Genomic DNA, 24,246 nt, shown 5'->3' with positions numbered 1-24,246 from the left:
CAATGTTAAAAATAGCATCCACAAAACAAGCCACAAAACAATGCACGAGTAGCATTGCTATTCTGAGTCTTCACTCTGCCCACTCTCTAGTTCTCTAATGTTCTTCACTATATCTTGAACTCTTTCTGACAAGTGATCACTGTGATCTTCAATATCTTTCAAAAGCCTGTTCAGTTGATCTTGATAAGCCGCACATCTACGTTTACATCGCTGTCTCTCGTTGCTCAGTTCGATAGTCAGCTCCCTAATTTTCCGGTCCTTCTCATCCTACAAATGATCATGTACGAGGTACAGTATCAGAACAAAAGTTACACAAAAGACTGCCAATCATAGTCCCATCATTACACAGACTCCTTCTATGATTTCATATTGAAGATTGCTTCAGCAGCAATTTCATTCCCAAAGTTCAGAAATGTGCATATAACATAATTCAAGTATTAGAAATTCGCTATTGAAATCAATTCATACACTGCACTACATTGTTTTTATATAGTATAACAGATTCAGTCAGAAAGTAAAATACTGTATCAACTCTGCACACACATTACAATTCAAATTTAACTTCATAAATTTCAAAACAATATTATGTTATCAAAGAGAGTTAAACACACACCTCATTGATCAAGGTCTTCCCAGATCCTCGCCATGGAACTTTACTCGGCGACATCAATGGGTGATTGTGCTCCTTCACAAACTTGGTAACAACCCACTTATCCCCATCTCTTAAAGCAACCCTCAGCATTGCAGCACAACCTTCTCTTGTCACAGGCGGTGGAGGAAGAACCCTATTGTCCCTGTAGACATACTTCTTGTCACGAAAACCCTCTTTCGAACAAACAAAATCCTGGCCAATCACCATGTTATTCATCCTCGAACGGCGGTTGTGATGAATCCTAACTGTAAACCCAGTGTGCCTGCCATAAGTTATGTAAAATTCCCGAGCACTATCTCTAGACTTGAACTCCATTCCTATATAAGGCTGTATGGGATTACCCATCAAATGTGAGCTTCCATTAGACTGTTCTAAGATCTTGTCTACCTCACCAATGCAAAAATCAATGTCATTTGGAAGCTCACAACTTTGATTCTCATCACACTCAAATGGGTGGCTGTTGTTGTTGTTGTTACTCTCGCTTTCCATTGTTACTTCTAGAACACAATTCACACAAAAAGCTAAGCTCCAAACCCACCAAAAATTACTCAACTAATTTGACGAAAGCTACGTAATTTAAGCCAAAACATATGAATATAAGCGAACCCATGTATAATTGAGGTTAATCTGATTAGAAAAATTGAAACTTGCTCTAAGATTATCTCAACGTTCAAACCCAAAGTCTTACATTTCGGAAAAGAAAGCCATACCTGGAAATCGGGAGTTTCAGAAGTACAAGGTTGAGTCTTTCTATCAGTTCTCACTTGGAATATTTGAAAATGAAATGAGGGAATCCAAAACAGTGTAATTCAGCGTCGAATTACACCTCGCCAATTTAACGACAAAATGATGTGAACGACACGACGACGTTTAAATAGAGTAAAAGTGACTTGGAGAGGAGATAGGATTCCACAATTTGACAAAACACGATTCCAGTGTCTGAAGTAGGGCTGGAACTTTGTTCAGTTCCGAAGAGCAGGTCCACCTTAGCTTCTGTCTTCGTGAGACTCCACCAACCAAACCTCAAATGATACCGAAGCCACTGCAGACGGTGGGGAAAGCCGCCGCCGTAATCTTTGCCGGATTTCTGACTCTCAATCTCGCTTCCACCGCCACGATTGGAGCCTTACGGGTGGCCGTCGAGTCCAGACGGAAGAAGAGTGCTTTGCCTTGTGTGGTTTGTAAAGGGAAAGGGTTTTACATATGCAAGCTATGTAAAGGGAATGCTACCCTTCAATGGTCGCCTCTGTATGACCCAGTAGCCATAAATCCTTGTCTTTGCCCAACCTGTGATGGAAATCGAGTGCAGCGCTGCCTCAACTGTTTAGGGAAGGGTTACAATTGATAGAGGCGCAATTAGTTCTTCAGCTTTATGTATTGAATCGCAAACGTTTTTCATGTGTAACGCTCTCCTTTTATCATCAAGAAAATAAAGTTTAGCAGTAAGTACACGGTGCACCCTTCTATTCATTTTAGTATGTGTTAACGTAGTGATTACCAGATTAGCTATTAGTGAGTGTTAGTTTGACACGAGAAGTATAGTGGTTCACCTCCCTCTCTTGGGGTAGGCTACGTCCACTTGAATCCACTAATATTGGCAAATAGCCTTCAGTTATACATGTAGTGATCCCCCTCTAAGTGGGATGATGGGTCTCTTTTATAGGTGAGGGAACCCCTCTCATTTACATATTCTTCAATGTGGGACAAGTGCCCCTCTAGGCTTACTATAGAGTCATCTTAATGAGGTCGGAAAGGTGACTTCCCGGTGGTGTCTTGGTGAGTTCCGACTATCATTGGAAAGCTTGTATGACGAGGTACACTATGAATATCATGGTTGAGCCACATAGTGATTTGTAGATCCGCCTAGAGAGTGATGCTTATGCTCGGTGGCATGCCATACTAGCTCTGTGCTAGTAGGGGTGCCATCATAGCGTAGATAAGCGTTACGGGGGGACATGTTGGCACCCCTACTAGCACAGAGCTAGTATGGCATGCCACCGAGCATAAGCATCACTCTCTAGGCGGATGTCAACGCCAAAAAGACGTCATACGCGTAGCCTATTACGCTATGATTGACGCACCACGCTCTAATTCAACGTCCAAAAGACGTCCTACATGTAGGTCACTACGCTAAGATGGATGCACAACGCTCTATGTCAGCGCTCAGACGTCCTACGTGCAAAACTTTGCACTAAGAGGGACACATTACGCCCGCAGTGGCTCAACGCCGTCCTACGCACACTGCAATATAGGACGCACCAGCCTATAGAGGTCTCACTAGCCTTCAAAGGCCATATTGGCATATAAAAGCCACACTCACCCGTAGCAGCCATATTAGTCCAAAGCGCCATCACGCTAGACTACTTCGCCTAAGCACACCGCACACATAAGCCATATCACTCGAAACCGCCTCGCTGACTAGGGGTTTCGGGGACTTGTGCACACTCGCGTACTATATCATATTCGGGACCATACAAACACACGCATCATCATGTGTCAAACACACATCGCGCCCATACATTGTTATGCTATCCATAACAACAGACATACTTCGTGCACATATGCTTTTATCTTTGTTTTGCAGGTTTGAGAGTCTCTTCTTGCTTAAGGAGTTCGGGGACTGGTAGGGGTATGCCACCGCCCGGACACTTATGCTCGGTGACATGTTGATTGATAAACTCCCCAAGCAAGAAGTTCCTCTTACTTAGGGACTGCGGGGGACATGTTGGCACCCCTACTAGCACAGAGCTAGTATGGCATGCCACCGAGCATAAGCATCACTCTCTAGGCGGATCTACAAATCACTATGTGGCTCAACCATGATATTCATAGTGTACCTCGTCATACAAGCTTTCCAATGATAGTCGGAACTCACCAAGACACCACCGGGAAGTCACCTTTCCGACCTCATCAAGATGACTCTATAGTAAACCTAGAGGGGCACTTGTCCCACATTGAAGAATATGTAAATGAGAGGGGTTCCCTCACCTATAAAAGAGACCCATCATCCCACTTAGAGGGGGATCACTACATGTATAACTGAAGGCTATTTGCCAATACTAGTGGATTCAAGTGGACGTAGCCTACCCCAAGAGAGGGAGGTGAACCACTATACTTCTCGTGTCAAACTAACACTCACTAATAGCTAACCGTGTGATCAATCACCCATCTGGTAATCACTACGTTAACAGTATGCAACTGTTAGGTTGTTGAGGATGTGTGAACTGTTCAACATTGTCACGGAACTATAGATCAGAAGATCCATGAGCTTATTGAGCATCAAGATCGATTATGTGAACAATGTCCTGAAGAACATGTAAGAAGTACTATCAAATTGAGAACTGCCAAACAAAAAGAACTTTTTCATAAATGAACAGAAATTGATTCTAACATTCAGTTCAGCTCTGTACATTCATGGGTGGAGTTGGATTCCAATGATTCACTAACACAACCCATGGTAGCAAATCCTAGAGCTATTTCTGCGATAATACTATCTACAGCGAGATTTCTTTTGCGTTTCGGATTCAACTTTTCTCACTCTGTCAACAATGGCTTGTATCTTTGCAGAAAGTTCTTCTGTTTCTACCTCCACGTTATTAATGAAACTGAGTAGTTTTTCTCGATAAGCTGCACATAGTTGATCTTGATGATCCAGTTCCATCATAAGTTCCTCTATTTTCTTATCCTTGTCACCCTGCAAGCATGAAGCAGATAAGTAATTTGTAGAAACTGAACTGATTCAAAATACATCAGACCTATAAAGTATTAAATAGTAATAAAGACAAATACAGAAGTAACGGAACGTTCACAGAATACAATAATAGTATGCCATTTTAGTTTTCAGCAGTTTCTTTAACAAAACAACTTTGTGCAAGCCTCAATTTTGGGGTTTTTGGGGTTTCAACAAAATACATCCAAATCTTTTGCTTGACCTTATTACATTTAACTTGGTATTAGTGTATTACCACCATCACAGAATCTTCAGAAGGACTATTCATCAACAAGGTTTTAATTATTTTCCTGTGTTTGCTATTCCTAATACTCATATCTGTATGCAGTTTGATTTCTTTTATCATCAAAGTACATTTACACTCAAGTGAGAAATAAGACGAGGAAACCATGGTTAAATGTCCGTCATTTACTCATTAAATAAACAAATGATTTTAGTAACAATGCCTGATGCAGCAACCATGCAAAGATTTCATAGGCTATGAAAACATTACTATAGATTACCATGCCATGTATATCTCTTGTATACTTTCCCCTAATAACATCAAAGCTTCCCTTATATGATATAACATGCGTATGCAAAGCAATGAAAGCATAACCAATTCGAGTGATGTGAATAATCTTGAAGAACATAAAACCAAATTCGACTAAAGCGAATAATCTTGCAGGATACTCGGTCCAGTTTGGGTTCGGAAGATCACTACCAATTCATATAGGAAAAGAAAAGGTGGAAAAGATCAACCATGAAACAAGGACCAATAACAAAAGATATACGATCAGTAAGGAAGAGATACTCCACGTAGTTAAGTAACATAAAGAAGCTCACCGCTGTGCTAAACTCATTGGCAGTAACAATGAGAAGATGATTATGATCTTTTACAAATCTTGTAACCACCCACTTTCCAGATTTATCCATCTTCACCAAGATTGTTGCGTTGCAACCTTCACGTGCACTAACTCTGGGCCTTTTCTCATGTCCAAGTGTGCCCTTATTGTTAGGAGAGAAACCTTGTTTGTTACATCCAAGCCGACGGGCAAGAGTTCTCCCATCAGTACCTCGGCGACGCTGCATAACACGGACAGAAAACCCGACCCGCCTGGCATACTCAGTATAGAATTTCTTGGCATCATCTTCTGAATCAAATTCCATACCGACAAAAGGCTCTCCAACGAGACCTCCTTCAGAAGCGCCCATGTTTACTTCAGCATACCCATCAACTGCCCCAACTTCCTCCCCTTCCTCCTCCTCATCCTCCAAATCCACTGTCATAAAATGTGATAAGTTTCATAAACAATGTATGTAGGTTTGGTACTCGTATACAAAAATTATTACTAAACTGAAACTTAAGCACATGCTCATTACTTTCATAATCAAAATGTCAACATGTAAAATTGCCTTCATCTTGAAGCATATATTAACCTCAATTTTCTACACGCTTACTGATGGTATGAACTGCTAGCTTAATTCAAAGTCCAAAGCTTTCTGCTCTCATACATTTAGATTAATACTGCAGATGATCAATATGGATGAAAATCAACACCAAAAGTCATAGATTGAGCGATGATATCCATACCACCGTATATTGCTATCACCGCAATAAGTTACACAAGGCTCAGTCAAAAGATCTGACAATACAAATTGAAAGTTCCTACACCACATTTTCTCATCAATAATGTATTACATGTGTTACTTCTCAGGTAAATTCAACAAATTTTCAATTACTGCTGAATAGTTAGTAAAATTTAATGGGTATGAAAGGCCAGATTGCTTCAATCTTTTGAATGAAATAATAAGAAAAATTGTTGGAGTAGAAAGAGTAATGGAACTTGAGACTAAGAGAGCTTCTTACTTTGAATGAAATCCGGATATTGTTAGTGGTCAGAGTTGCTGTGAATGGTATCGGAGTCCGAAGATCGTATTCTGGGCTTTCATGGACTGATTTGGGAGACCAGACAGGTGCAGAGGAAGACAAAGAGGAAAGGGTCAAACCTCGTTACTGGCGTTAAGTTAATTTCTCTTCTTCTTCTCCTGCTTCTTCTTCTTCTGCTTCGTTTTTACTTGAGATTTTGGATTTATTGGGGAACACTGAAGTGAAAGGGAGAAACGACTACGTTTGGATGAGGCTGGTTTTCTTTTTTCTTTGATAAAAAAATAATTTCATATCCGACCACGAAGTGTGATGTAGTGGTTTCTGACCGCGGCAATTTTTTAACCAGAGCTTAAATGTGACATTGGTTAGGGGTTCGATCATCGACGGAGGCATTACACACCTCTTTGTTTTCTAACTGTGCCACAATATGTGTCTGAATTGGGACATTAAGGATATTACTGTAGCCAGGGCACCCGGTGAAATTCCGGGTTTGAACCATTTCACATGTGCCCGTCAGGGATTAGTCTCATGCCGGAGGTATTATCTTCGGCCGTAGGGATACCCTGATGCCCGGTTTCTAGACTGGCCCCTCCGCTTCGGTATGCAACGGTGTACTACCGTATAGCATTAGAGGTTATCTTTCGTTGGATTACCTTCGGACCCCATATAAAAAATGTCTTAAAACTGAAAATAAAAAAATAAAAAATAAAGAATAACTTCTCATATGAAACTTACGCATTAATGCTACAATCCTCCATTTTTATTTAAAATCTCTCTTTCACCTAAATATGGAGCTGAAAATGTTTATGAACAAAAATAGGGGAATCAAAGTATAAGAACAGTGGAGGAACAAGTTTTCTTATAGCATGTTTACATACTCGGAATGGAGTTGTATTCCCCGACAATCAATTTCATTCCGGCGTTTATTTGCCAAGAGAATAGAATTCAGAGTGGGACCCACCATCAAAACTCCGAATCGGATCCGGAAAAGCCCCGGAGTTGTATTACTGAGGGGGGAGCTCGAAATGGGTCGGAATAACAATTTCTTCCGAGAATATCCTCCTGCAATTAACTACCCAATTCTCATACACTCACTCAGATCAACCCTCCACCATCTCCATCGACCGCTCCGGCCTCTGCATCGCCACCGGTAAATCCCACCTCCCCTGTTCTCTCCCACCCACCTAATCACTATCTCTGTTTATCTAACCCACTTCCTGTTACTGTCAGAGCACTCCCATGAGCCTTGTTCCGACTCCGACCTCGTCAAGCACCTCAAGGGCATCATCAAGGTTCCTTTTCTTCTCATTTCTTTCTCCAAATTTCTTTTACTTCAGCAATAATTCCTTGTCTCTGAGAAAGTGTTACTATTGTTTAAACCCAGTTTTGCGGTGGCCCAATCTCCGTGGCTGAGTACATGGAGGAGGTTCTAACGAACCCCAAAGCCGGATTCTACATGAACCGCAACGTGTTTCTCAGATAGTTGTGGTAGTGTTCTTATCATTTTTTCTTCGATCATCCTCTCTCTCTTTTGTTTATGAGAAGACTGGGTAATACCCATTCCTCTTTTGGTTATGCTAATTTTATGACGCTTATGCTGAACCCAGATCTCCTTATGTGAAATTAAAATTGATTGTTTATCCAGCTGAGAAAAATGTGAAAGTTTAATGATAGTACTGCATATGACATTGTATATCTCTCACTGTGTGCGCCTTCATTTTCTTTCATTTGTAGTGTATCGGTTAATTTGGAAAACTATAAACAAAAGCTTGTGAAATAGAACTGAATCTGTTAGAAAAATGGTTGAAAAAACCATTTAAAATTAAATTTTAATTGATTAATTAAATTAAGTTAAACTTATAATTAATCAAAGATGAACATAGATTTGAGTTCTACATAATGAGGGCTACAAGATCATATGTTTCTTTGTGTAATTTGGTTTGTGGGTGAATAAGAAAGTGTCACTCAAAGATGGCTACTTAGAATGAGGGAAAGGTATTTGTCCCACATTGGAAAAGAGAAGTGTTGAAAAGACTTTATATAGAATCCATTGTGTATGGATTGTAAAGTGTGTAAGCCCCCTTATACCATCTCGCGCACGCGCAGGGGAGGTGCAAATCCTAGGTCGCAAGGGAAACTCGTGTATGCCCGTGCGACCTGTGGACACGAATGCAACACCGAATTGAGGGTCGGAACGCAGATTCTTTTTGCATTTCCGAAAATTCGGTTTTGACTTTTCAAATTCTCTTGACTTTTCAAATTCTTCTTTTGTAACAACTGAGTTATTGTGTGTTATGGAGAATACAGAATTGAAATCAATGTTTGTAACATATGTAACTCATATATGTTATGATTTTTTGATTTCTATAACAGCCATCTTATTAATTGCTGATTGCAAATCCTCACAGTATAAATAGCCACCATCCTTTCATTGTAAAATCATCCCATTCGAAACACATTTCTCTCCCACTCTCAAAGTTCTTAGTTCTTCTCTGGTGATAGATAGAGGTACCTTTCGAGTTCGTTGAGGGTTCTAGTTAGTAGTGCAACTTTCTAGAATTGTTTAGTCGTTATATCCTGAGAGACAAGCGCCAAGCATCCTTGCACCGGTAGAGGAGGCGTAAACGTCTTAAGGACAGTGTGGTATCACACACGTCTCGACTAGTTCTTTCATCACAAATCGTTCGGTATTTTTGTTGAATTTTTTTCGTGTTCTTCATTTCTGATTTATAATTATTTATAATTCAGCTTATTAATTATATATGCAATATATCGTTGATTTTTATAACAATCTTAAGACGTTTAATTTGATATTGCTTATATATTTTGTATTCGATATTTATCTGAATTTTTTCAAGTAAACTTACACCTTGTGTGTGTGTTTCAGTTTCTAAAAATGACTAACAGAGAAAATTCCGGAAATGGCAAGGGACCTTTGGTGCCAACTGTACCTACTGCTCTCGTTGTACCTGTCTCAGTATCCTATGGGAAAAAACCTGAGAAGTTCAACGGTTTGCATTTCAAGAGGTGGCAACAAAAGATGATGTTTTATCTGACCACTCTTAATCTTGCAAGGGTTTTGACGGAGAATGCTCCTGAGTTAAAGGAAGATGACCATGGCGATCAAGCAAAGATTGCTGCTGTGAATGCATGGAATAATTCTGACTACTTATGTATGAATTATATCATGAATGGTCTAGCCGACTCATTGTACAATGTGTACATTAGCATGGGAACGGCAAAGGAGCTATGGGAATCCTTGGAGAAAAAATATAAAACCGAGGATGCCGGCGCCAAGAAGTTTATCGTGGGCCGTTTCCTTGATTATAAAATGGTGGATTTCAAAACTGTGATGAGTCAATTCTCTGAGATTCAGCTAATCCTGCATGAGATTCACGCTGAAGGAATGCAACTAGGTGAAAGTTTTCAAGTGGCATGTGCTATTGAAAAGTTACCACCTGCTTGGAAGGACTTCAAGAATTATTTGAAGCACAAGCGAAAAGGAAATGACCATGGAGGATCTAGAGGTTAGACTTCGCATTGAGGAAGACAACCGAGGATCCGAAAAGAAAGCTTAGATCAATGATGTCTCTGCCAAGGCAAACATGATGGAACATGGTCAAGGTTCCAAAAACAAGAAAGGCAAGTATCATGGGTCCAAACTGGGGCCGAAAGGAGGCATCTCCAAGAAGCCAAGGTTTGAAGGCAAGTGCTACAACTGTGACAAGACTGGTCACAAGTCTGTGGACTGTAACAAACCAAAGAGGAACAAAAAGAGAGAGGCAAACCTGATTGAAGCCGTCACTCAGGAGGTTGCAGACATGAACCTCTATTGTATGATATCAGATGATAGTATGGAAAAAGTCAGTGATTATGACTGGGGACTAAATGACTTAGAGCTATGGTATGACCAAGCCAAGTTTTTGGGTTGATCTGTAGAACATAACTGAAATTATCGAATAAATTGATGTATGTTCTTAAGGGTTTTATGAGTATAAAACTCCGTGTTGACAAATGTGTTTTGTCTGAAATTGACATAGAGCCATGGGTGGTGGATTGTTTATTGTCAAAAACTAGCTATTACACCTATATGAGTCTTCCTAATTTATGGTAGTGAAGAATATAATATATGTCAATTAACATGCACAAGTGTGAACTTGTGTAGAGACAAAATTGATTAGATCATCTTCCAAAGTATTGAAAGAAACAATGAACCCCTTGATCTGATTCATACAGATGTGTGTGATTTAAAATCAACGGTGATAGCACGAAATATTGCTATGTGTATTTGCTAAAATGCAAAAGTGAGGCCGTAGAGAAGTTCATTTTCTATAAAAAGGTTGAGAACCAACTCAACAAGAAAATTAAGGCAATAAGAAGTGACCGAGGGGGTGAGTATAAATCGCCATTTGCTGAGACTTGTGCTCAGAATGGGATTATACATCAAAGAACTGTTCCATACTCACCACAATCAAATGGTGTAGCAAAACACAAAAATCATACTCTAAAGGATATGATGAATATTATGCTACTCAGTATTGAGATGCCACCCAACATGTGGGGAGACGCGATTCTCACGGCAAATTACCTTTTAAATAAGGTGCCCAAAAGGAAAGAAGAGAAAAACTCCATATGAGTTATGGAAAGGGAGAAAACCATCCTACAAATACTTAAAAGTATGGAGATGTTTGGCAAAAGTGAAAATTCCTAAACCTAAAAAGGTGAAGAATTGGCCTAAAACAGTGATTGCATCTTTATTGGATATGCACATAACAGTTCGACTTATCGATTCCTAGCCCACGATTCGAATATTCCTACGATAATGGAATCGAGAAATGCATCTTTCTTTGAAAATGTATTTCCACGGAAGTCTAGAGAGGAATTTAATTCTTCTAAACGGGCACGTGAAGACAACCGAGCCGAAACTGATGATGCGATAAGATGATCAAGTCTACTAAAGACATGTTTAATTCTAAGTTTGACATGAAAGACTTGGGACTTGCTGATGTCATTTTAGGAATTAAAATTACGAGAACATCAGAAGGGCTAGTGTTGAGTCAAACACACTATGTGGACAATATTCTTGGGAAATTTGACAAGGAAGGTTCTGGAATTGTCAGAACTCCTGTAGATTTGAATCTACATTTGTCCAAGAATAAAGGTGAAAGTGTTTCTCAATTAGAGTATTCAAGAATAATTGGGAGTCTAATGTACTTAACAAGTTGTACAAGATCTAGCTTATGCGGTTCATAAGCTAAGTAGGTACACGAGTAATCCTAGAGCTATGCATTGGCAAGCGATTGGAAGAGTACTCAAATACCTAAGGTATACTCGTACCTACGGGTTGCACTACACATCATACCCAGCTGTTATAGAAGGGTTCACTGATGCGAACTGGATATCTGACATGAAAGACTCAAAGTCTACTAGCGGATATGTATTTACGCTAGGGGGTGCAGCCGTGTCCTGGAAGTCCTCAAAACAAACAGTTATAACTAGATCCACAATGGAGTCTGAGTTTGTAGCACTAGACAAATGTGGGGAGGAAGCAGAATGGCTACGCCATTTCATAGAGGACATTCCTAGATGGACAAAACTTGTGTCTGCGATTAGTATACATAATACCATTAGACAACTACTCTTAACTGGAGTTATCTCTATAGACTATGTAAAGTCTAAGGATAATATTGCTGATCCTTTAACTAAAGGGTTAAACAGAGAGTTAGTTGAAAAATCATCGAAGGAAATGGGACTAAAGCCCATTGGAAATTAAAAATCACTACAGTGGATACCCAACCTAGCTGACTGGAGATCCCAAGATCTAGGTTCAAAAGGGAAAACCAAACTGTAGAGATTAGTTCGGATCACTGTGGGGAGTTCCCCAAGTCCATTCCTATGATAAAAACCAGTGATACCCGTAAAGGATGAGGTTAAGTTAAAACTTTTAATGATTCTTATGCGTCGAGAAATCGAGCAGAGTAATGCGGGTTACTCTTAATTAAGAGATCACCTATGCAAGAGAGAAGTGGGGCCGCTTCTAGGGGAGTTAATGAGGGCATAACTCTTATCAAACTACTTGCAGAACCAGACGTGTGTTCCATGGCCAAAATGGGCACAAAAATGAGAACCGAAGTGTACCAGGGAGACTCTTGTGTAAAGTATGTTATCATTTACACAAATGACGAATAGTTCAAAGACATCGCGTCTACTATTTAGTTAGTAAAGTAAGCATACTTTTATAAGGGAAGGTTCAAAGGGTCAAACCTACCTATCCTATGCAGGTTTCAACCGTAGAATAGGGGTGGCATTCGGTTTAAACGGTTTGGTTTTGGGGTCAAACCGTAAACCAAACTGAAATTCAACTTCGGTTCGGTTTACTGTTCGGTTTTTCAATATTGTAAACTGAAAACCGAACCGAACGGTTCGCTTCGGTTCGGTTTTTTTCAGTTTTTTTTTTCAAACAAAAATTTTTTTTTTTTTTTTTTTAAAAAATTCTAATTTCAAAATATTGTCGATCGACACCAATAGATGTGATCAACATATATATTTAGGGACCATGTAAAAATTTCATCCATTTTGAACATAGTTTGATCGTCCATACTAACCATTAACCAAAAAAGAGGCGTTTCCACATAATAAAACCTCATTGACCGTGACTTTGCCAAATGAGTTTCTTTGTTTCGACCAGGCACGATCGATGATAAAAATTATATCACTTCAAATATGTAAACAACTTTTCTCATTTGCATCTTGGTAATGGGTCCTCCCTTAGGGTATATTAGTGTTGTTTTTGGTTTACCGGAAATTTCGACGGTCAAACGAAGTCCGAATTGGATGAAATTTTAAAATGATCACTAAATATATATACTGATCACATCGGATGGTGTCGATCAATTCCGATAAGTTTCCTTCATATAGTCGCTTCATAATGTGATAGTTTTATTATAACCCTAATATAAAGGATATGGTACAGTAGTGGACACTTCGGCGATCGACAACTCCAGTTTGAAATATGGTCGATCGACACCAGTAGATGTGATCGGTATATATATTTAGGGAACCCGTAAAAATTTCGTCCGTTTTGAACATGGTTTGACCGTCCGTACCAACGGTCAACCAAAAAAACATGCGTTTTCACATAATAAAACCCCCATTGACCGGGACTTTGCCAAATGAGTTTCCTTGTTTCGACCACGTACGATCGATGACAAAAAATATGTGACTTCAAATATGTAAACAACTTTTCTCATTCGCATCTTGGTAATGGGTCCTCCCTTAGGGTATATTAGTGTTGTTTTCGGTTTACCGGAAATTCCGACGGTTAAACGAGGTCCGAATTAGATGAAATTTTTACAAAGTGACTATATATACATATCAATCATATCGACTGGTGTCGATCGATCTTGAGAAGTTTCCTTCATATAGTTGCTTCATATTGAGGCAGATTTAGTAATTACACATCCGCTTGTATATATATATATATATATATATGTGTGTGTGTGTTTGTTTTAGCAAACTTATTTGAAACATACATATATGGGCATACATATAAACATAGATGATTATATATACATATATAACACTACAAAAGAGAAACATATAATTATATATAATATAAACCTAAAATCACATTAATCAAAACAAATATTCGGTAAGATAAACGTAAAACGACATTATTTTATAAATAATTCGGTTTTTCAGTTCGGTTCGGTTTCTTATGTGCCCAAACTGAAACCAAACCGATTAATTCGGTTCGGTTCGGTTTTTCGTGTGTTCGGTTCGGTTTGTGTTCGGTTCGGTTTTTTTGGTTTCGGTCCGGTTTTTTCGGTTCGGTTTTCGGTTTTTCGGTCTTAAGTGCCACCCTACCGTAGAAATCTATCACCAAATTCTATCGAGTCTTTGGTGGCCAATTTCATTCATGTGGGGAATTGTTGGAAAAATGGTTGGAAAAACCATTTAAAACCAAATTTTAATTGATTAATTAAATTAAGTTAAACTTATAATTAATCAAAGATGAACATAGATTTGAGTTCTCCATAATGAGGGCTACAAGATCATATGTTTCTTTGTGTAATTTGGTTTGTGGGTGAATAAGAAATTGTCACTCAAAGATGGCTACTTAGAATGAGGGAAAGGTATTTGTCCCACATTGGAAAAGAGAAGTGTTGAAAAGACTTTATATAGAATCCATTGTGTATGGATTGTAAAGTGTGTAAGCCCCCTTATACCATCTCGCACACGCGCAGGGGGGGTGCAAATCCTAGGTCGCAAGGGAAACTCGTGTATGCCCGTGCGACCTGCGGACACGAATGCAACACCGAATTGAGGGTCGGAACGCAGATTCTTTTTGCATTTCCGAAAATTCGGTTTTGACTTTTCAAATTCTCTTGACTGTTCAAATTCTTCTTTTGTAACAACTGAGTTATTGTGTGTTATGGAGAATTATAACAGAATTGAAATCAATGTTTGTAACATATGTAACTCATATATGTTATGATTTTTTGATTTCTATAACAGCCATCTTATTAATTGCTGATTGCAAATCCTCACAGTATAAATAGCCACCATCCTTTCATTGTAAAATCATCCCATTCGAAACACATTCTCTCCCACTCTCAAAGTTCTTAGTTCTTCTCTGGTGATAGATAGAGGTACCTTTCGAGTTCGTTGAGGGTTCTAGTTAGTAGTGCAACTTTCTAGAATTGTTTAGTCGTTATATCCTGGGAGACAAGCGCCAAGCATCCTTGCACCGGTAGAGGAGGCGTAAACGTCTTAAGGACAGTGTGGTATCACACACGTCTCGACTAGTTCTTTCATCACAAATCGTTCGGTATTTTTGTTGAATTTTTTTCGTGTTCTTCATTTATGATTTATAATTATTTCTAATTCAATTTATTAATTATATATGCAATATATCGTTGATTTTCATAACAGAATCAACTGGTCTTACAATAGTGGAAGTGGTATAATTTGACTATGAACAAAAGCTCGTGCAATTATTAAGTTTTTTTTTGGCGGGCAAGTGTGAAATTAGTAAATGTTGATTCACAGCAAGTATTTGATCATCTTCTGTGCTATGCAATGCCACTTCAGCTGTCTTTTTCATACTCCGGTTTTCAGCATTTGCTTTGTCATAAAACACTTTCAGTGATTTGTGTGGAAATTCTAGAAATCTATGATCGTATAAGATTGTTAAGGATAATTTCAGTGTCTGCTGTTTGGTTTTACTGTTTAAACTCTGGTTGCCGGAATCCAGCAGCAATGGTGGAATATAAAGATCATCTCTACAAAGTTTCATCCAATTTGACAATGGTTTGAGCTTTCAAAATTGAGATTTACACGAACGGTTCACGTTGAACAGTTTTAATTCATTCATTGATTTAATTTAATTTCAATACTTTAACGATGTCCGAATTAGATGAAATTTTGTAGAGATGATCTTGAATAACATACATAAATATTGAATCACTTATGGTGGAAACATTTGACCGAAAAGTGTGCGAAAATTAAAACTTCACTCTGTAATACTCTGGATATGGACTATATATGTATATATATATCTTATATCAGAAAAAATGATAGTACAGTAAATGAATCTGTTAGTGTAGCAACTATGTAATTGGCCAACAATCTCATCAATGTTGTTGTTGATGTGCTTTCTTTTTATAGTTGTTAGTGCAGCAACTATGTAATTGGCCCAAGGCTTTTTGCTATTGTTAAACCCTTCCCAATTGTCTTTGATGTATTAAACATATTCCCACAATTGAAGGATGGTAAAACTCTCTCCTAGCTATTGATCATCAACTTGATATATATATACAGTCTCTATCTACAGTGTGAAGGTTCACTCTGAAATTTCAGAGTGAAGTTCTAATTTTGGCACACTTTTCGGTCAAATTTTTTCACCATAAGCGATTTAATATTTAGATACGCTATTCAAGATCATCTCTATAAAGTTTTATCCAATTTGACAATGATTTGAGCTTTCAAAATTGAGATTTACACGAACGGTTCACGTTGAACAGTCTTAATTCATTCATTGATTTAATCTAATTTCAATACATTAACGATGCCCGAATTAGATGAAATTTTGTAGAGATGATCTTGAATATCATACCTAAATATTGAATCACTTATGGTGAAAAAATTTGACCGAAAAGTGTGCCAAAATTGGAACTTCACTCTGAAACTTCAGAGTGAACCTTCACTTTGGATAGTGACTATATATATATATATATATTTATTTATCAAGTGGGCAGAACCAAAGCAAATGGGTTGAAATTAATAGTAGAAGTATTAGATGCTTCTCCAGTTGATTGCTAGCCTGCTAGGTCTAATGTACAGCTCCATCTAGACCAGTAGGTCTGCAATTTCTACTTATTTTGTACCATATTTGAGTTTCTTGTGTATTGATCAATCATTCAATTGGGTAATAGTAGCTTTTGTTGTTAGTATATATTTTGGGGAAATTTCTGATCAACTTTTGATATTGTAGACACAAGAAATTTAATGAAGTAAATTATTTTTATTAAATAATTAAATCGATCAAGAACCCGACAAAATTGCACACGTGGTCTAAAAGTCAACAAAGTCAGTACGGACCCGAATAAAATTCGCGTCAGCACATAAACGGATGATCGTAATCAAAGCTACGTGATTCCGACTTTAATTGGAAATTAAGTGTCATTGACGATCGAAATGGTAATCGGGTATTTAATTAAATTAATAAATTTTTTTACGGTTATAATTAAATCAATTATTTGAATCTCGATTATTTAAATTAATCAGAAAATATATATTGATTTAATTATACAACTAAAAAAATATTATTATTTTAGTATCATTAAAATATTATATAAATAGATTATTCTTGACACTATAAATACCCATTTCAACATAAAGAGAAGGGGGATTTTTTTACATTGGAGAAGAAGAGAGCAATATCACTCTCGAGAAATCCCGAAGTCTCCTAAATCCACGAAGAATCATCAAGCTGCCAAATCGCTCGTTCTTCATCAAATCCAAATCCAAACTCAAGTCAACGAAGAATCATCAAGCGGCCAAATCGTTCGTTCTTCCTCAAATCCAAATCCAAACTCAAGTCTAGGAAGAATCATCAAGCGGCCAAATCGTTCGTTCTTTCTCAAATCCAAATCCAAACTCAAGTCCACGAAGAATCATCAAGCGGACAAATCGCTCGTTCTTCCTCAAATCCAAATCCAAACTCAAGTCCACGAAGAATCATCAAGCGGACAAATCGCTTGTTCTTCCTCAAATCCAAATCCAAACTCAAGTCCACGAAGAATCATCAAGCGGACAAATCGCTCGTTCTTCATCAAATCCAAATCCAAATCAAACTCAAATTCTCAAGATCAAGTGCATGTCACCCTTGAGCCAAGTCATATACGGAGATAGAATCAGAGGAGTTCACAAAGATTGTAACTCCGCGCTTGATATTCAATAAATTACATTTTATTTATACACGTGTTTGCATTCTCGTTTGTTTTCAGATTCTCGTTCTATAGATATATACTGATCAAGTGTGCAAAAGCAAAGCAATTGTACTTTTTAAAAAGGGAGCAATTGTACATTATAGCTTCACTGATTTTATAAATTTCTAACTTTACATATATGTTGCATATTTTGATAAGGGTTGCAAAGGAAATCCAGAAATAGAGAGAGTTTCATCCGATTTGTAAAAAGTGTATTATGGTCATTAACTAAAATTTTATTCTGATTCTTTATCGTAAGTAAACAATAATAATCGTAATTAGATTCATTCAAATTCCTTCGTATTATTCTATTCCGTCTCACATTCCTTCCGATTCATATTCCATATTAATTCCATTTTGGGTAAGTAAATGCGCCCTTAATACAAATTTTGTAAGAAAGAATAGTAGGAAGAAAGCATTGCATCAGTTGCTGAATATATCTTACAAGATACCAAAGGGAACGTTCAATTATTAAACGAGCATATATGAATAGTACTTGTATCAAATGTCAAGCGTTGTCGATGCAGAGGGAAAGTCGCATAAGGCTCAACATTGTCAGTCGCGTGTGGTAGGGAGAATTAAGAATCACGCGGCACGAACTTCTTCATTTTTCTTGCATACTGATTGCAGCATCTTCGAAAGAGAATATAACAACCACTACATATTAAATTGCTCGCCCCTCATCATTATCGAACACATTAAGGAGGATTTGATGCACATAAACTTTGTAATAACTAGAATGCTTATTTTCTGTAAATAACCTTTATTTGGTTGTATTTTGACACTCTAAATTAGAAATAACAATACTTCTTATACGAAGCATTTAGTTTTGTAGTATAATTCTACATTGCATAAATGAGAAGTACCAAAATAAATTCACGGTACATATGTCAAAAATAAATAAATTTGGAGACTAGAGGGTGACGCCTGGTCCTCACTACATGGGATCATTCCTTCTATCTGCCACATTAACCCCTCTTTGAAGAATGAACTCTGAAGTTTGAGCTCCGACCCCTATCAAACTCATCAAACTCAAAAGTCCCATTAAAACTAACAAGCAACCACCACCTTTTCGCCTCTTTTTTCACCATTCTGGAATCTAACCAATCTACTGGGTCTGGATCTCTCTGCCAACAAGTGAGTTTAACATCTTTCATCTCTGTAAATTGGTTCCTCGGTTTAACATCTTTCATACTTAAATTGGTTCCTCAGTTTACTTTTGCTTTACAATATCTTTGGAAGTCTTCTCTGTTTTGACTGCTGAGAAGTTCTTGAGAAACCCAATATCAGCTGATTCTTGTATTTTCTCTGAAACCAAACGGAAATTACTGTACCCAATCTTCCTAACCATGCTTAATTGAGTTGCTTTGACCTTCAGCTTTGAGCTGATGACTGTAGCATGTGTCAGTTCGGTAGAAAGCTATGCTCTTTTGAAGAATTGGTCATAGTCGTCACTTTCCTGAATACTGTTTTCCAGTAGCAAGTTTACAGTTAGTGTTATTCATCGTACCATTTACATCTGTAAATGAGTGTCATATGTTTTCGTTTATCTCCATAAAATATAAATCCTCAAAACCCAGAAACTAGTTCACTTATTAGTCATAGTTATGAGCCTATTATATCGAATTGTGACACTTTGTACAGTCAGTGTGTCAACTAACTAGTTTCGGTGCAAAAATTGACCTTAACTCTTGTTATCTGATTGCCCCTAAATGCCCGAGTGTTATCAAAATGTGTGTGTGGCAGTGGATGAAGAGCCATCTACGAGTAAAGATGAGGATATGATTGAGAGTTCAAATGGGAAAGAGGCAACTACATTTGACGGGAGTTCTGATATGGAACCGTATGTGGGTATGGAGTTTGAAACAGAAGAGGCGGCCAAGGTCTTCTATGATGCATATGCAACACATTTGGGATTCATCATGCGGGTTGATGCCTTCCGGAGATCATTGCGTGATGGTAAGGTAGTTTGGCGTAGACTTGTGTGCAATAAAGAGGGGTTTCGAAAGACGAGGCCACAAAGAAGTGAGAACAGGAAGCCTCGGGCAATTACAAGAGAAGGGTGTAAAGCAATGATAGTGGTAAAGAGAGAAAAGTCAGGAAAATGGACTGTGACAAGATTTATAAAGGAGCATAACCATTCACTGGTAGTTACACCTGCAAATGGTCGCCGAACTGTGCTTCTATCTCAAACACCAGTGAGTCCTCATTGCTCAATATATTTATCATTCTAATTTCAATGTCCTTGCTATTTCCTTGTCTAGACTGCATCTGTGTGTTACTCAACTTTAGTTTATACTGTATAGGTTATTCACTGCTGAGTTGTATTTTGAATTGGTGTGGCTTAAGTTACTGAGTTATATCTAGGCTTTGTCACTTCACTGTTTAAGATCTGAATTTGCACCAAATGGTCAACTCAATCTAGGATTTTTCTGAGCATAAAGCCAGTCATTTCGAGCTTGACAAGTTGGAAAATTAGTTTCTGTATTGGAATTGGAAAGTTAGTTTTGCTAATACAGCTGACGTTCTAGAAAGAATGTAATATTTGCTGCATCATACAACCTGTAAGTGATTTTTACTGGTTGGAAAGTTGGGTCATTATTTTCTGGTACAATCAGGAAAGTATTGCTAAAACACCAGATATTCTAGTATTAAAGATCTGCTGCAGTCTTTATACAGTCGGTTTGAGGTTTATGTTTTTTTTCCCCTTGGTTGCGACTTGAGAATCAAAGAATGCATCTTACATCATAGTAATCAAGGTTCTGGTTCAGTGGCAAAGTGTAGGTCCCCTTGCAGTTTTGTTATGTTGGAGATTAGATATTTTAGATTCTAATAATGTAGTTCATATAGTCAAATGATATGTTCATGTTGATGTTAAGCAACTCAAGTATATCACTTAAAAAATTATGAAATTACTTGTAAGTTCAATTTTTTTTTATATAATAAAAATGCTCGAGTGATAATGAAGAAACAGATAATGAGCTTTTCACTCAGTAGTAACTGGTATTAGAATTCTTGTGAGTCACTCCCATCATTTGCCTACTTGCCTCTGGAATCACATGTCTCCTGATTCTAGACAGCCCACTTTAGTGAACAGTTTTCCTTTTTGTGCTGTAGTCTACATCAATTTTTCTGCTGAAGATTTCAATTTTTATGCATTATATATAACCATGAACTTCCAATTCACCAAGCTTATTCATTTTTTGTTGTTGTTGGGTTTTCCTTCCTTTTGTGTACATTCCAGGATGAAAAAGATATCAAAATTCGGGAGTTGACTGCTGAGCTACAGCGAGAGCGGAAGAGGTCTGCAGCCTATCAAGAACAGCTTGACATGGTTTTGCGAGAGATGGAAGAGCATTCCAATCATCTATCGAGAAACATAAATGATATAGTTCAAAGTGTCAAAGAGATTGAATCGAAGAGAGTAGCCTAGCACCCTAAAGACACTCAAATGTCTGCAACACTTGTTCAGCTAATCATTTTTGTAAAATTTCTTTGATTTGCTGCTGCTGTTGTTATATGCCAAATTCAAAAATATTTCATCTGACCTGAGCTGAAACTGTAGTATCCTGTACTTGTAAAAATAACACACCTAGAAATTGCGAGAAATCCTAACTCCCTAAACTCCGTCACTCATTTCTACAGTCAAAGAAACAAACATGACTAAATTTTGATTTTATAACATCTGAAAATACAGATCATACAACAATCCAAAATACTTATAGCAAAATCCTAGTCGCTTATTCTCACTAATGCACTTTCAAAATTGGTCTCTAGCCAAATAATAGGCCGGAGAGTCCAAAATGGCAGAATTTCGGGTTCCAAATACGTGGGAGCACACCATCCCTGACCCTCAACGCCATCCGTTGCTAAGCTTCACAATCCCAATGCTGTTGCCTTCATCCTCTTCGTAGGTTTACGTGTAGACAACTTATTTCTTTGCTTGCAGGTTTTGTGCCTTGAGCGTAATTTCTTCTCCCAAATTGACATACTTTTGCCCCAGAAAATACCAAAATTAACAGTATTCTACACTCCAAAACAAAAACAAAACACAGAATGGTACTCTGTTTGGTCTGAAAAGCCCCATATTATGTGGAACCAAAACCTATAAACCCTGAAATGCATCACATTCCGGCATCCAAAGATTACAAATTTATGCCAACTTGAATAAGATCGAAATGGGTTTTTAGTTTTTTATTTTTCTAGTGAAGAAAAGCATAGATAGCAGTAGTGAGATAGACCAAGAGAGCTGAAGAGACCAAAACGACAAGAGCCGCAACAGAATGAACAGCCGATTTGCTCCCACAAGACAACATCCCCAACCGGATCTGAATCACATTCACCATCGACAACATGAGGAACAGACAACCCATGACGGATCCGAACGCCGATCCCAACATCCCGAACCGGAGGACCTTGAGGTTGATGTGGGCCCGGAAGGCATCGTCGACGTCTTTACTGTTGAGCAAGTTGATGGCGAGCTTGAGTCCTTGCGCGACGAGGGAGGAGAATAGGAAGAAGCTGAAGGAGACAACCTCGAAGACCAGAAGCTTCTTGGCCACGTCAATTCCGGCGTCGCAGGCTGTCCGGTTCTCGAGGCTCTTTTGTCCTGGCACGGTCAGGGAGAGACCCACGAAGACTGCAATGGTGAAGAGGGAGTTGACGTTGACCAGGCCGTCGAGGGCGGTGACGTGGACGCTTGTGGTGGAGGAAGACATGGATGTCACTCTCTGCTGGCCGGAGTAATGGTCTTTTGGGTAGTCGTCAGATCTGAAAAATGAATAAGAAGTGGCAAAAAGATGGTCAATTTGATGGGTTAGAACTTAGAAGCCAGAAATGGAAAATGAGAATAGGCTGTGTGTGCTATATATACTCATCCATGGTGGTCTGAGATTGTTAATGTAGCACTTGGGTTTCTGTTCTGCTGCTTGTTCTAATAATAGGAGAGGGGATTTGTGGGGTTGCTGGTTTCAGGTGTTTGTTTGCGTGAAGGGTTTTTGTGTTTGTTTGGAGAGATGGGGAAAATCTGAAAATGAAAGAAAAGGGATTGGGAGGCAAAGGGAGATGCTTTGCTTTTGTTGTTGTGGTCTGATAGTGAGGATTTTTATGTTGTGCCTTTTGAAATGGTTTTGGAGACTACAAGACTTTATCTTGGTGAGGGATTAAAGACATTGGAAAGACTGAGGTTTGTTTCTGGTTTTGTAACAGTATTTTATGTCCTAACTAACCTAAAAAAGTTGCAATAAAAGACACTCAGAAATGACATTGACTTGAAACTAATATTTCAAAATATAACGGGTCAAACTATTTTAGTAAAATAGCATAAATGGATCCTTCCTTTTAAAATTGTACAAGAACAATTTTAAAAAAAAATTATGTCTTACGAATATCAATTGACAATTTATCATATGGTAACTATAGAGTACAAAATCATATAAATATAAGAAAGGGGAAAATAAGAAATAATAGAACTACACATCAATTACAAGATTAATACCTACATGTTGTTTATCATCGTTAACAAATAAACTAATTTAGGCAATGAAGGAGTGAAGTTGTCGCCTGCACAGTTTCTTTCTTAGCGTTTGTGTATATGTATAGTGGACACAATGCTTAGCTAATTATATCAATTGCGACATCGGACCTATGTCCACAAATGTGAATCTCGTGTAAACAAATGTAAAATGAGCAAGAATGTCCAATGTAGCTAGTAGCTAGCTAAACCCGTCGCTTCATGGGGCAATCTTTGATTGACTGGTAGCTTAAACTAGAGTAGCAACCAACTATAGGACAACAGATTTTCCATGGCTTCTTGCCTGAAAATCTTATCATAAAAGATTTTTTGGACAGTTGGACATGCGTCAAAGTTTCTATGCCCAAAACCAAAATTTAAATCACGCATTTATCAATGAACATATACGTACAAGTATATATGTACAAGTGACATATAGAAGGAGTACACTCTACATTTCCTTCTATGAATGATAGGATCGATATCACGCGGTTCAAGTCTTCAACATTGAACCATAAGATTGCGCACCAAAAGATTTTATTCACGACATGATGTTCACCGTTAAATAAGGAGATAGCTCCTCAACTATCTATACTCTTATAACCCAAACAGACTCTGTCAACCAAAACACATGTGAAAATACGTTAATAACTTTAAACTATCGGTTAATTAAATTCAGATTTTAATAAATAAATGATATAAAAGTAAATAGCAAAATAATAGACGTAAATAAATTTATAATAAAAAAACTGATAACGCGGATGAAAGTTATCTAAATCATGTAACTTCTATCCCCACGTTAACTACATTTCCCACAATTTTTGGAAAATAAAATTTTACGAGAAAGGAGATAGTCTTGTTGAAAGTTGTCTGCATGATCTATCCTATAATTTGCAAATAAACTACATTCCCCACATTTTATTGAAAAATAAAATTGTAAAAGAAAAAGAAATTCCCACACACATCAGGTGTGGGCCAATGCTAGTGTGC

The 24,246-nt window shown here is 37.9% G+C and overlaps 5 protein-coding genes across 6 annotated transcripts; 2 read left to right on the top strand and 3 right to left on the bottom strand.

The window, feature by feature from the left end:
- Nucleotides 1–38: 38 nt before the first annotated feature.
- On the bottom strand, nucleotides 39–1,493 carry LOC126783152 (protein FAR1-RELATED SEQUENCE 5-like). Of its 2 annotated transcripts, none has more exons than XM_050508564.1 (3): nucleotides 1,363–1,493; nucleotides 614–1,149; nucleotides 39–267 (listed from the first exon to the last, which is right to left on the bottom strand). In XM_050508564.1, the coding sequence occupies exons 2-3, from the start codon at nucleotides 1,139–1,141 to the stop codon at nucleotides 58–60; spliced, it is 738 nt and encodes a 245-aa protein (XP_050364521.1). In that variant the 5' UTR covers nucleotides 1,142–1,149; nucleotides 1,363–1,493; the 3' UTR covers nucleotides 39–57. The 2 variants fall into 2 exon arrangements, with proteins under 2 accessions (XP_050364521.1, XP_050364522.1); XM_050508565.1 differs by having other exon boundaries at nucleotides 614–1,146; nucleotides 1,363–1,435.
- A 171-nt stretch (nucleotides 1,494–1,664) lies between these two features.
- LOC126783153 (protein BUNDLE SHEATH DEFECTIVE 2, chloroplastic) lies at nucleotides 1,665–2,107 on the top strand. Its single transcript, XM_050508566.1, has one exon. The coding sequence runs from the start codon at nucleotides 1,680–1,682 to the stop codon at nucleotides 1,995–1,997; it is 318 nt and encodes a 105-aa protein (XP_050364523.1). The 5' UTR covers nucleotides 1,665–1,679; the 3' UTR covers nucleotides 1,998–2,107.
- Nucleotides 2,108–3,999: 1,892 nt separating this feature from the next.
- Nucleotides 4,000–6,403, bottom strand: LOC126784047 (protein FAR1-RELATED SEQUENCE 1). Its single transcript, XM_050509551.1, has 3 exons — nucleotides 6,232–6,403; nucleotides 5,208–5,644; nucleotides 4,000–4,346 (listed from the first exon to the last, which is right to left on the bottom strand). Coding segments are annotated over exons 1-3 (642 nt in total). The 5' UTR covers nucleotides 6,233–6,403; the 3' UTR covers nucleotides 4,000–4,142.
- A 12,342-nt stretch (nucleotides 6,404–18,745) lies between these two features.
- Nucleotides 18,746–21,347, top strand: LOC126783539 (protein FAR1-RELATED SEQUENCE 7). Its single transcript, XM_050509021.1, has 3 exons — nucleotides 18,746–18,881; nucleotides 19,491–19,942; nucleotides 20,989–21,347. Coding segments are annotated over exons 1-3 (642 nt in total). The 5' UTR covers nucleotides 18,746–18,880; the 3' UTR covers nucleotides 21,178–21,347.
- Nucleotides 21,348–21,407: 60 nt separating this feature from the next.
- Nucleotides 21,408–22,905, bottom strand: LOC126783626 (uncharacterized). Its single transcript, XM_050509130.1, has 2 exons — nucleotides 22,618–22,905; nucleotides 21,408–22,514 (listed from the first exon to the last, which is right to left on the bottom strand). The coding sequence occupies exons 1-2, from the start codon at nucleotides 22,623–22,625 to the stop codon at nucleotides 21,947–21,949; spliced, it is 576 nt and encodes a 191-aa protein (XP_050365087.1). The 5' UTR covers nucleotides 22,626–22,905; the 3' UTR covers nucleotides 21,408–21,946.
- Nucleotides 22,906–24,246: the final 1,341 nt, after the last annotated feature.

This window comes from Argentina anserina, chromosome 2 (assembly GCF_933775445.1).
Source record: "Argentina anserina chromosome 2, drPotAnse1.1, whole genome shotgun sequence".
Classification (NCBI taxonomy): domain Eukaryota; kingdom Viridiplantae; phylum Streptophyta; class Magnoliopsida; order Rosales; family Rosaceae; genus Argentina; species Argentina anserina.
Note: the sequence above shows the minus strand (reverse complement) of the source record. Positions and strands in the feature narration are given on the sequence as shown.